Source organism: Xiphophorus hellerii, chromosome 17 (genome assembly GCF_003331165.1).
Source record: "Xiphophorus hellerii strain 12219 chromosome 17, Xiphophorus_hellerii-4.1, whole genome shotgun sequence".
NCBI lineage: Eukaryota > Metazoa > Chordata > Actinopteri > Cyprinodontiformes > Poeciliidae > Xiphophorus > Xiphophorus hellerii.
Window position 1 is genome coordinate 1,905,190 of NC_045688.1, and position 11,783 is coordinate 1,916,972.

Consider the following 11,783-nt stretch of genomic DNA (forward strand, 5'->3'; position numbering starts at 1 on the left):
GAAAACATGAATCTGATTTAATGTCAGATAGAAGAAAATGGAAATATACTATTTATAAATTAGTTTTATTGTCTTTATTGCTCAAAACCCTGAAAGCCTGATGTTTTACTTTTTACATTTTTATTTTCCAAACTATTTTAAAAGTCATTAAAGAATAAAAAGTAAAATAATATAAATGATCAGCAATAAACAAAATAATAAGACATAATAAAGTTGATTAAATGGATAAATAAACCTGAGTTTTCCTCCTGGTCATCTTAGACTGAAAATAAAAAGTACACTCTCCGGGTCCGGGGTTCACTTTCTTTCATCAGTTTTTCCTTTTTATCTTTGTTTCATTAAAACATGACGCTGGTTTAATGACGTGTGGATCAGGTAATCATCCACTAATGTAAATATTAACACGCTGTCCCGGCGCGTAGCGCCCCTGCTGGATGGATGCGGAACATGACGTGATTTTCATGGAGGATTTCCATCCGGATCCGGACCAGATTCTGGTTCTGGACCTGATTATGAGGCTGCAGGTCAGATAAAAACGAACTCTGCGATAAAAGACAAAAGTTCCTGAAAGACTGAAGGACTTCCAACTTTAAATGAACTAAAACTGATTAGTAACCGAGTCCTGATTTTATATATCCGCTCCATTTTTCAGCTCAACTTGAGGAGACTGACGGCGTGTAAAGCTTCATTGGGTTTATTTTTACAAGCCCATTAAATGAAACGCTTTACAGATTTTGCGGTATATTTTATGTTATCTTAGTCAATTTTATACGGTGTCGATTTTGTTCAACTTCATTGATTTAAAAGAGCAACTTAAAGAGGAAGCAGATTTAGTTTCGTAAGTAAATCAAGACGTAGAAACAACAGAGGAAGCAGATCAAATGACTAGGATTCAGTCTTATTTTTAATTATTATATTTAGGAGTTTTGTGTGAGTGTCCAACAAGGTTCAAAGTTAAAATAGAAATTTCTTCTTATTTTTAATTCTCACTATTAATTATTTCTGTATCCATGGTTTTAAAATTAGTCAATTTCTTATTTTACATTTATCCATTTCCCTATTATTTACCTTACTTAATATTTCTGTGTTTCATTCAATATTAATATGTCAGGGCTTTTATTTTGCACAACCCAGCCTGTTGTTTCCATTCTGTTCTGATGACTACTTCCTGTAGTAAAACCAAGCTGCACCAACAGTGCCCCCTGCTGGATGGACATTGATTTACTTATTAAACCTTCTTAATTTATATTTTATTCAGATTTACTTATTTATTTAAAGTTCTTTTCTCCAAGAATTATATCTAAACTTATTTTTACATAACTACTGATTTAGTTTCTTGATTTATTATTTTAATTATTTCAAACTTGTAAAATATCGGAATATCTTAATGTTTTTAAACAAATCATAAATTAACGTTCAGTCCCTGTTTAATTTTTTTTATGCAGGTTTCAAAATAAAATTCCGCGGGGGGTTTTATTATGAAAGGCGGTCCGGAAGTCCCGCCCCCTCCCCGGTGTCTGAGCGGCTGTGTCGGGGTGCCTCCTCTCAGTGCTCGGTCTCTGCGGACGGATCAAGATGTCGGACCCCTGCTCCTTCTCCTCCTTCTCCACCTGCCTCACCAAACACCTGAACCTGCAGCTACACGTGGACTTCGACAGACACGTGATCAGAGGGAAGGTCCAGCTCACCGTGGAGGCTCTGGAGGACCGCTTCTCCGTTCTGGTAAGCTGCCCGGATCCGGTGCTCCGGTACCGACCCGGTCTCAGCCTCTGAGCTCACATCAGGCAGCTTGGCAGTGAGGCGAATAAAAACAGAGGTAATTTACATGGAGTCTGGTCTGGGGCTGGTTCAGAAACACGGAGCTCAGGAAGATCTCCTCAGAGTTCTGCTTGGTTCTGGTTCTGCAGCGGAACAGCCGCAGGTCCAGCTGAAATGGTGAAGTTTCGTCATCCAGCTGAGGTTCTTCTTTAATTTGGCTCATGAAGGTCACACTTACGTCACATATTTAATCATTTTAAGGAGTTAAATCTGAGCGGAGTTTTGTTAGAAGACGTTGAATTTTGTTCTTTGGTTCCGGAGTGAAGTTAGTGACTCCTCCATGGGCTGCCACCTTATCGTGGTGGAGGGGTTTGAGTGTCCCAATGATCCTAGGAGCTATGCTGTCTGGGGCTTCATGCCCCTGGTAGGGTCACCCAAGGCAGACAGGTCCTAGGTGAGGGACCAGACAAAGAGCAGCCCAAAGACCCCAATGATGAAGGAAAACTTTGGACTTGGTGTTCCCTCGCCCGGACGCGGGTCACCGGGGCCCCACTCTGGAGCCAGGCCTGGAGGGGGGGCACGATGGCGAGCGTCTGGTGGCCGGGCTTTTACCCATGGAGCCCGGCCGGGCTCAGCCCGAAGAGGAAACATGGGCCCCCCCTCCCATGGGCCCACCACCCGTGGGAGGGGCCAAAGGGGTCGGGTGCAGTGTGGGATGGGTGGCAGCAGAGGGAGGGGACCCTGGCGGTCCGATCCTCGGTTGCAGAAACTGGCTCTTGGGACGTGGAATGTCACCTCTCTGGTGGGGAAGGAGCCGGAGCTAGTGCGTGAGGTCGAGAGGTTCCGGCTAGAAATAGTCGGTCTCACCTCGACGCACGGCTCTGGTTCTGGAACCAGTCTCCTTGAGAGGGGCTGGACATACTTCCACTCTGGAGTTGCCCAGGGTGAGAGGCGTCGGGCAGGAGTGGGCATACTTGTTGCTCCCCATCTCGGCGCCTGTACGTTGGGGTTTACCCCGGTGAACGAGAGGGTAGCATCCCTCCGCCTACGGGTGGGGGGACGGGTTCTGACTGTCGTTTGTGCTTACGGGCCGAACGACAGTTCAGATTACCCACCCTTTTTGGAGTCCTTAGAGGGGGTACTGGAGAGTGCTCCTCCTGGGGACTCCCTTGTTCTGCTGGGGGACTTCAACGCTCACGTGGGCAATGACAGTGAGACCTGGAGGGGCGTGGGTGGGAGGAACGGCCCGCCCGACCTGAACTCGAGCGGTGTTCTGTTGCTGGACTTCTGTGCTCGCCATGGATTGTCCATAACGAACACCATGTTCAAGCATAAGGGTGTCCATATGTGCACTTGGCACCAGGACACCCTAGGCCGCAGTTCGATGATCGACTTTGTCATCGTTTCATCGGATCTGCGGCCGTATGTCTTGGACACTCGGGTGAAGAGAGGTGCGGAGCTGTCCACTGACCACTACCTGGTGGTGAGTTGGCTCCGGTGGTGGGGGCGAAAGCCGGTCAGACCTGGCAGGCCCAAACGTGTTGTGAGGGTCTGCTGGGAACGTCTGGCGGAATCCCCTGTGAGACGGAGCTTTAACTCCCATCTCCGGCAAAACTTCGAACACGTCCCGGGGGAGGTGGGGGACATGGAGTCTGAGTGGACCGTGTTCCGTGCCTCCATTGTCGAGGCGGCCGATCGGAGCTGTGGCCGCAAGGTTGTCGGTGCCTGTCGCGGCGGCAACCCTCGAACCCGCTGGTGGACACCTTCGGTGAGGGATGCCGTCAGGCTGAAGAAGGAGTCCTATCGGGCCTTTTTGGCCTGTGGGACTCCGGAAGCAGCTGATGGGTACCGGCGGGCGAAGCGGCATGCGGCTCGGGCGGTTGCTGAGGCAAAAACCCGGGCGTGGGAGGAGTTTGGAGAGGCCATGGAGAAAGACTTCTGTACGGCTTCGAGGCGATTCTGGTCCACCATCCGGCGTCTCAGGGGGGGGAAGCGGTGCAGCACCAACACTGTTTATAGTGGGGATGGTGTGCTGCTGACCTCTACTCGGGACGTTGTGGGCCGGTGGGCAGAGTACTTCGAAGACCTCCTCAATCCCACCAACATGCCTTCCACTGAGGAAGCGGAGCCTGGGGACTCTGGGTTGGGCTCTCCAATCTCTGGGGACGAGGTCGCCGAGGTGGTTAAAAAGCTCCTCGGTGGCAGGGCCCCGGGGGTGGATGAGATCCGCCCGGAGTTCCTTAAGGCTCTGGATGTTGTAGGGTTGTGTTGGTTGACGCGACTCTGCAATGTCGCATGGACATCGGGGGCAGTTCCCCTGGATTGGCAGACTGGGGTGGTGGTCCCCCTGTTCAAAAAGGGGGACCGGAGGGTGTGCTCCAATTATAGAGGGGTCACACTCTTAAGCCTCCCTGGCAAGGTCTATTCAGGGGTCCTGGAGAGGAGGGTCCGTCGGATAGTCGAACCTCGGATTCAGGAAGAGCAGTGTGGTTTTCGTCCTGGTCGTGGAACGCTGGACCAGCTCTACACCCTCGGCAGGGTCCTGGAGGGTGCATGGGAGTTCGCCCAACCAGTCTACATGTGTTTTGTGGACCTGGAGAAGGCGTTCGACCGTGTCCCTCGGGGAGCCCTGTGGGGGGTTCTCCGGGAGTATGGGGTACCGGGCCCTTTGATACGGGCTGTCAGGTCCCTGTATGACCGGTGTCAGAGTCTGGTCCGCATTGCCGGCAGTAAGTCGGGCTCGTTTCCGGTGAGAGTTGGACTCCGCCAGGGCTGCCCTTTGTCACCGATTCTGTTCATCACTTTCATGGACAGAATTTCTAGGCGCAGCCAAGGTGTTGAGGGGATCCGATTTGGTGGCCTTAGGATCTCATCTCTGCTTTTTGCAGACGATGTGGTCCTTTTGGCTTCATCAGATCGTGATCTGCAGCTCTCGCTGGAGCGGTTCGCAGCCGAGTGTGACGCGGCCGGGATGAGGATCAGTGCCTCCAAATCCGAGGCCATGGTCTTGAGCCGGAAAAGGGTAGAGTGCCTTCTCCGGGTCAGGGGGGGTGTCCTGCCCCAAGTGGAGGAGTTTAAGTATCTCGGGATCTTGTTCACGAATGGGGGAAGAAGGGAGCGGGAGATCGACAGGCGGATTGGCGCAGCGTCTGCTGTCAAGCGGGCGCTGTACCGGTCCGTCGTGGTGAAGAGAGAGCTGAGCCAAAAAGCGAAGCTCTCGATTTACCGGTCGATCTACGTTCCCACCCTCATCTATGGTCATGAGCTTTGGGTCATGACCGAAAGAACGAGATCGCGGATACAAGCGGCCGAAATGGGTTTTCTCCGTAGGGTGGCTGGGCTCTCCCTTAGAGATAGGGTGAGAAGCTCAGTCATCCGGGAGGGACTCAGAGTAGAGCCGCTGCTCCTTCACATCGAGAGGAGCCAGTTGAGGTGGCTCGGGCATCTGGTCAGGATGCCTCCTAGACGCCTCCCTGGTGAGGTGTTCCGGGCACGTCCCACCGGGAGGAGGCCCCGGGGAAGACCCAGGACACGCTGGAGGGACTATGTCTCTCGGCTGGCCTGGGAACGCCTCGGGATTCCCCCGGAGGAGCTAGAAGAAGTGGCTGGGGAGAGGGAAGTCTGGGCCTCCCTTCTGAAGCTGCTACCCCCGCGACCCGACCTCGGATAAGCGGAAGAAGATGGATGGATGGATGGATGGATGGTTCCGGAGTGAATAATTCCTCGAATGCAACATAAACACACCGCAGGGAGTGTTTAAATGCTTTATTTGTGACTCATCCAAACTTCCAGTTGCTACTGTTCGGAGTCCTGGAGTGTGACGTCACGAGTCAGGTGTTTTCACCTGAACTCTTCATACTTTACTGAAGTGTAATCTGAGTGTGAAAGAGTCAGAAGCAGCAGAATGAAGCGTCAGATTTCTGCTCGGATCATCTTATAAATGTGTCTTATGTTAATGAACTGGAGCTGCAGTGATGTGTGAACTTTGCACTGGTCCAACTGGTTTCCAGACAGGTGACTATTATCAGCAGGTGTGGCTTTATCTTGTTTACCCCTTAATGAAATCAGTTCTTCTGCTGCAGACTTTGGACAGCAGGGACCTGAACATCTCGTCGGTGTCGGTCAACCAGCAGCTGGCCTGCTTCACACTGGGCCCCAAACACAGCTTCAAGGGGACCCCGCTGGTCATCACGCTGCCCTTTGACCTCTCCAGGTGAGCTCACGTCCAGCCCCCCGCCTCCTGTCTGTCCTAACGGTGATCTTTATGACCTGGCTGTGTGTCTGGACCAATCAGGGGCCAGCAGGTGATCGTGGAGGTGACCTATGAGACGTCTCCATCTGCGTCTGCGCTGCAGTGGCTCACACCTGAGCAGACAGCGGGGAAGAAACAGCCCTACCTGTTCAGCCAGTGCCAGGTGACGTACCTGTCAGACCGTACCTAAGGCTTAGGAAGACAAGGTTGGGTCCAAACAGCAGAGGTTCTGGTTCCTCTTGGTGGTTTCCATCTGTTGAGACACAGATTTGGGGAAACTGATGTTTCTTCAGTGTTGAGCAACGGCCCGGTTGCTCCACTTCCTCCTGGTTCTGGTTCCGTTTCTAACGAAGCTCCTCGTCTTACCTCTGAAAAACACACAGAACCGGTCTGGAAGGTCCAACAGAACCAGAACATCCACAGAACAAAAAACTGATGAGGATCTGAATCTTTGCCCTGCGCTTTGTCTGACAGGCTCATCACTGCAGGAGCATGGTTCCCTGTCAGGACACGCCATCCATCAAACACACCTACTATGCACAGGTATCACACACACCCGTGCACAACTAACACACACACACCTGCACAGCTAACACACACACCTGTCCCCAGGTGTCTGTCCCGAAGCAGCTGGTGGCGGTGATGAGTGCGGTGAGGGATGGACAGGAAGTGGATCCTCAGGACGGCGGTCGGATCGTCTACAGGTTCAGACAGCCGGTAAGCCACGCCTCTTTCCTTGATGACATCATCTCACCTGAGTTCAGGTGTTCACAGTCTGGCTAAAGTATTCAGCCCCACAAGCTCTGTGACCTCACTCTACCCCTCTGTGACCTTTGACCTCAGGTGGCCATGCCGTCCTACCTGATAGCCATTGTGGTGGGAGCTCTGGAGAGCAGGTAGCGTTTGATGATGTCATGGCTCCACCTGTACCAGGTGACAGGACCTCTGCTCTCTGATTGGTCTACAGGGAGATCGGTCCCAGGTCCAGAGTCTGGTCTGAGAAGGAGTTTGTGGACAAGGCGGCGTCCGAGTTCTCTGAGGTGAGTTGCCATGGTAATCGTAATCCGATCGGAGCGGCCGGGCCCGTTCAGCTGCTCTGCCTCACCTGTTCTGATCTCACCTGTCCGTCAGACGGAGACCATGCTGAAGACGGCCGAGGACCTGGCCGGCCCGTACGTCTGGGGTCAGTACGACGTCCTGGTTCTGCCGCCCTCCTTCCCCTACGGTGGCATGGAGAACCCCTGCCTCACCTTCGCCACGCCCACTGTGCTGGTAAGTCCGAACACGCCCACCACACCTGGCGCCGCGTCATGTGACCGTCCTGTTGACCAGCTGTTTCCTGTCTCTCTCCTCAGGCTGGAGACAAATCCCTGTCTGGAGTGAGTAACACCGGGTCACACCTGGGTCTCCGTGTGGGCGGGGCTTTAATGGACAGGTTAATCCAGGTGGGATGGTATCTGTGTTCCTCAGGTGATCGCTCATGAGATCTCCCACAGCTGGACCGGGAACCTGGTGACCAACAGAACCTGGGAACACTTCTGGTAACCAATCAGGAGCGAGTTGGGGTCCAGTGGGTTTGGGTGTGATGCTCAGGTGTGTTCTGCTCCCAGGCTGAACGAGGGTCACACCGTCTACCTGGAGAGGATGATCAACAGGCGTTTGGAGGGGGAGCAGTTCAGGCAGTTTAAAGCCATAGGAGGCTGGAAGGACCTGCAGGACTCGGTGAGAACCAGAACCCATCAGTACGTCTCCTCAGAACCATGCAGGTGTTTCTTCTCACCGCTCGCCTCACCTGTCGCTCAGGTGAACACCTTTGGAGCAAACAACCCTCTGACCAACCTGGTGCCCAGCCTGCAGGAGGTCGATCCTGACGACGCCTTTTCCTGTGTGCCCTATGAGAAAGGCTTCGCTCTGCTGTACCACCTAGAGGAGCTGATGGGGGGGCCAGGTGACCCCTGGACACACACACACACACACGCACACACACACACACACACACACACACACACTCACGTGGTTCTGGCCCTTTGCTGATACACCTGTTGTCTTATCTCTCCCTCAGAGGTCTTCATGGGTTTCGTGAAGTCCTACATCCAGCGATTCGCCTACAGCAGTGTCACCACTGACGACTGGAAGAACTACCTGTTCACCTACTTTAAGGACAAGGTGAGGAAACACCTGGGAGGGGCCTCTGGGGTGACGTATCTACTCAGGACATTCTGGCATTACGGACCTACTTGGGCGTTTTTGGTTTGACGAACACACTTCTTGGCTTTTGGGGTGATGAATGTAGTCGAGGACCTACTTCGGGTCCTTAGGGGCTGTTGGGTTGGTCAAACAGCCCCTAAGAACCCCCAAAGAAGTCCATCACCCCAAAAGCCAAGGAGTGGGTTGACCTACTCGAGGACCTTTTGGGTTGATTAATGTATTCAGGGGCCTTTGCGGTGAGCAACACACCTGGAGGGCCTTTGTTTGGGTGGGGAACATTTGGGGGGGATGAACCCAGGGTCCCTAGTTCTGGGGTGTGCCTTGTTTTGTTGGCTTCTTGGTTCTGGTGGTTCCTGGTTCTCAAGTGCCAACATGTCGTCCTTCAGGTGGACATCCTGAACAAGGTGGACTGGAACGGCTGGATGTTCACCCCTGGGATGCCTCCGGTCAAACCTCAGTAGGTGAACCTTCCCTGTCCTCCATCTGGTCCCTGAGACCCGTCCTAAACGTTAGTTCTGGTTCTGATCCAGGTATGACACCACGCTGGCAGACGCCTGCATCGCTCTGACTCAGAGGTGGATCAAGGTAAGAACTGCTCCTCAACCAGACCCGTCCCCTAGAGGCTTTGGACTGAGACGTCTGTCCTCCGTGCCTCCGTCTGTCCTCTGAGCCTCCGTCTGTCCTCCGAGCCGCCGTCTGTCCTCCGAGCCGCCGTCTGTCCTCCGAGCCGCCGTCTTTCCTCCGAGCCGCCGTCTGTCCTCTGTGCCTCCGTCTGTCCTCTGAGCCTCCGTCTGTCCTCTGAGCCTCCGTCTGTCCTCCGAGCCGCCGTCTGTCCTCCGAGCCGCCGTCTGTCCTCCGAGCCGCCGTCTGTCCTCCGAGCCGCCGTCTGTCCTCCGAGCCGCCGTCTGTCCTCCGAGCCGCCGTCTGTCCTCCGAGCCGCCGTCTGTCCTCCGAGCCGCCGTCTGTCCTCCGAGCCGCCGTCTGTCCTCCGAGCCTCCGTCTGTCCTCTGAGCCTCCGTCTGTCCTCCGAGCCGCCGTCTGTCCTCTGAGCCGCCGTCTGTCCTCCGAGCCGCCGTCTGTCCTCCGAGCCGCCGTCTGTCCTCCGAGCCGCCGTCTGTCCTCCGAGCCGCCGTCTGTCCTCCGAGCCGCCGTCTGTCCTCCCAGCCTCCGTCTGTTCTCTGAGCTGCTGTCTGTCCTCTGAGCCTCCGTCTGTCCTCTGAGCTGCTGTCTGTCCTCTGAGCCTCCGTCTGTCCTCTGTGCCTCCGTCTGTCCTCTGAGCCTCCGTCTGTCCTCTGTGCCTCCGTCTGTCCTCTGAGCCTCCGTCTGTCCTCTGAGCCACCGTCTGTTCTCTGTGCCTCCGTCTGTCCTCTGAGCCTCCGTCTGTCCTCTGAGCTGCTGTCTGTCCTCTGAGCCTCCGTCTGTCCTCTGTCCTCTCAGGCCAAAGACCAGGACCTGAATGTCTTCAGCCAGTCAGACGTGAAGACACTGTCGTCCCACCAGCTCATAGAGTTCCTTTCTCTGCTGCTGCTGCAGGAGGTAAAGCAGCCCTCTGTGTCCCCACTGTGACCTCTGTGTCCCCCTCTGACCTTTGACCCCTGCTCTGTCCCTCAGAAGCCCCTCCCTCTGTCTCATGTGAAGAAGATGCAGGACGTCTACGATCTCAACGCCTCCACCAACTCAGAGATCCGCTTCAGGTGACTCATTGGCTCAGATCTAAGGTCCACCCCTCCGTGGCGGCGCTGCGTCCTGATTGGCTGCTGTGTGTGCAGGTGGCTGCGGCTGTGTGTCCGTTCTCAGTGGGAGGAGGCGGTTCCTCTGGCGCTGAAGATGGCGACGGAGCAGGGCAGGATGAAGTTCACCCGGCCGCTCTTCAGGTACCGATGACGGGTCCAGGTGAGCTGCAGGTAAACGCTGCCCTGTTTCTCACCTGTCCTCCATCTTTGGACCTGCAGGGAGGTTTTTAACTTTGGGAAGTACCGTGAGGAAGCCGTGCGCGTGTTCATGGCTCACCGCGCCGCTATGCACCCGGTGACCTCCGGCCTGGTGGCCAAGGACCTGAAGGTGGACACCAGCAGCACCGGAGACCGCTGAGTCCCGCCCGGTTCCGACCCGGTTCTGAACCTGCAGTATTAAACCACAGAACCAGAAGCTTGTTGGACCAGATCAGGTTTTTATAAAGATCTCTGAGCTCAGAGCCGAGTCGTGTCGTTTGTTTTAAACTGCAGGGAGACATTCAACTTTCTGCATCTCTTTGGTGTGGAGTGCACCTCTTGGTTTAGACCCGGGGTCTCCAACATGCAGCTCCAGGGCCATAAGTGGCTCTCTGGTCCTTCCACAGCGGCCCTTAATAACTTTAAATAAAGATGTAATAACAAATGCAGGTTGTTTTCCCCGCTGTAAAAAATCTTAGCAGGTATTTTTGGTCTTTTATTTCAAAACTCTTGAATGAACTTAAGACAAAACTAAGTTAGAGATAACTTTTCAGCTGTTAATAACTCCTTAACATTAACTTAAAACAATAATCTACCATTTTTACTTATATGGGAAAATGTTTAGTTCTACTGACAGATTATTTCACTTTTGGATCAATGTTAAGAAATTACGTTAAAGCAAGCTATTTGTTATTTGTAAATTAATTTTGGCTTTTTCTATTAGAAACTAGACATAGTTTTAAGGTTTTGTGTTTTAGCAATAATTTCACTAAATATTCACAGAAGAACGTCTGAAAAATAATCAGGAATATTTCTTAAGGTTTTTTTTATAGGGTTGGAAACTATTTTTTCAGTCAGGAAAAGATTTTGGGCCCAAACAAAAACTTTGACTGAAGTTTGTGTTCAGAGCCCAGTGAGTCACGGCGGTGGCAGCGTCATGCTGTGGTGATGGAGGCGTTCTGGGTTTTAATGTCTGAGCAGAGCGAAGATGAACAGGTAAAAGTTACCAGCTCGTGTTTCACCATCAGCTTCCCGTTGGCGTGAAGCAACAAGAAACGATAAATGACATTCTGAGTTTGTTCATCAGGAGGAAGTGAGGAAACGTTTCTAGAGTTCACATGAACCACAGAGTTAGTCCTTAGACATTTTCCCATCAACTTTGTTTCATAAAAACATCCAAACTGGATCCAAAGAACATACAACTCAAATATTTTGGATGATTAATGTGAAGCCGCTGGTTCCAGAGGTCAGAGTTCAGAGGTTAATTGGACACACCTGAGCAGGTCAGGTGACACATGATCACCAAGGAAACAGCCTGGAGACGCCTTCAAACACGCAAGGTAAGAAAAACACTGAACTACTTGATGTTCTAAAGGTCAGAATCCTCCGGAGCATCAGGAGTTCCCCACGGCTGCGACTGGGCCCGGTTATTTCCAACCAGCTCAGAGTGGAAGATGTCTGAGCCTGTTAGCAGAGTTAGCATCCGCACGGAGACGCCCGTCACCAAGGCGACGCAGAGCAAAATACTTTGGACTTTCTTCCAACTTTATCATTTAAAAAGGTTTAAAAACACGGCAAATTGAAAATCTGGACCTAAATGTAGCAGAAACTAGTTTGAACTAAAACTGATTGTA

At 52.7% G+C, this 11,783-nt stretch overlaps 1 protein-coding gene across 1 annotated transcript; it reads left to right on the forward strand.

The window, feature by feature from the left end:
• Window positions 1-1,509: 1,509 nt before the first annotated feature.
• On the forward strand, window positions 1,510-10,410 carry lta4h (leukotriene A4 hydrolase). Its single transcript, XM_032588920.1, has 19 exons — window positions 1,510-1,722; window positions 5,841-5,971; window positions 6,053-6,173; window positions 6,485-6,553; window positions 6,623-6,727; window positions 6,854-6,906; window positions 6,978-7,050; window positions 7,142-7,282; window positions 7,366-7,389; window positions 7,481-7,551; window positions 7,621-7,732; window positions 7,814-7,958; window positions 8,073-8,176; window positions 8,605-8,675; window positions 8,749-8,803; window positions 9,656-9,754; window positions 9,830-9,912; window positions 9,988-10,092; window positions 10,171-10,410. Exons 1-19 carry the CDS (start codon window positions 1,576-1,578, stop codon window positions 10,307-10,309), a joined length of 1,848 nt encoding a protein of 615 aa, XP_032444811.1. The 5' UTR covers window positions 1,510-1,575; the 3' UTR covers window positions 10,310-10,410.
• The last annotated feature ends 1,373 nt before the right edge of the window (window positions 10,411-11,783 follow it).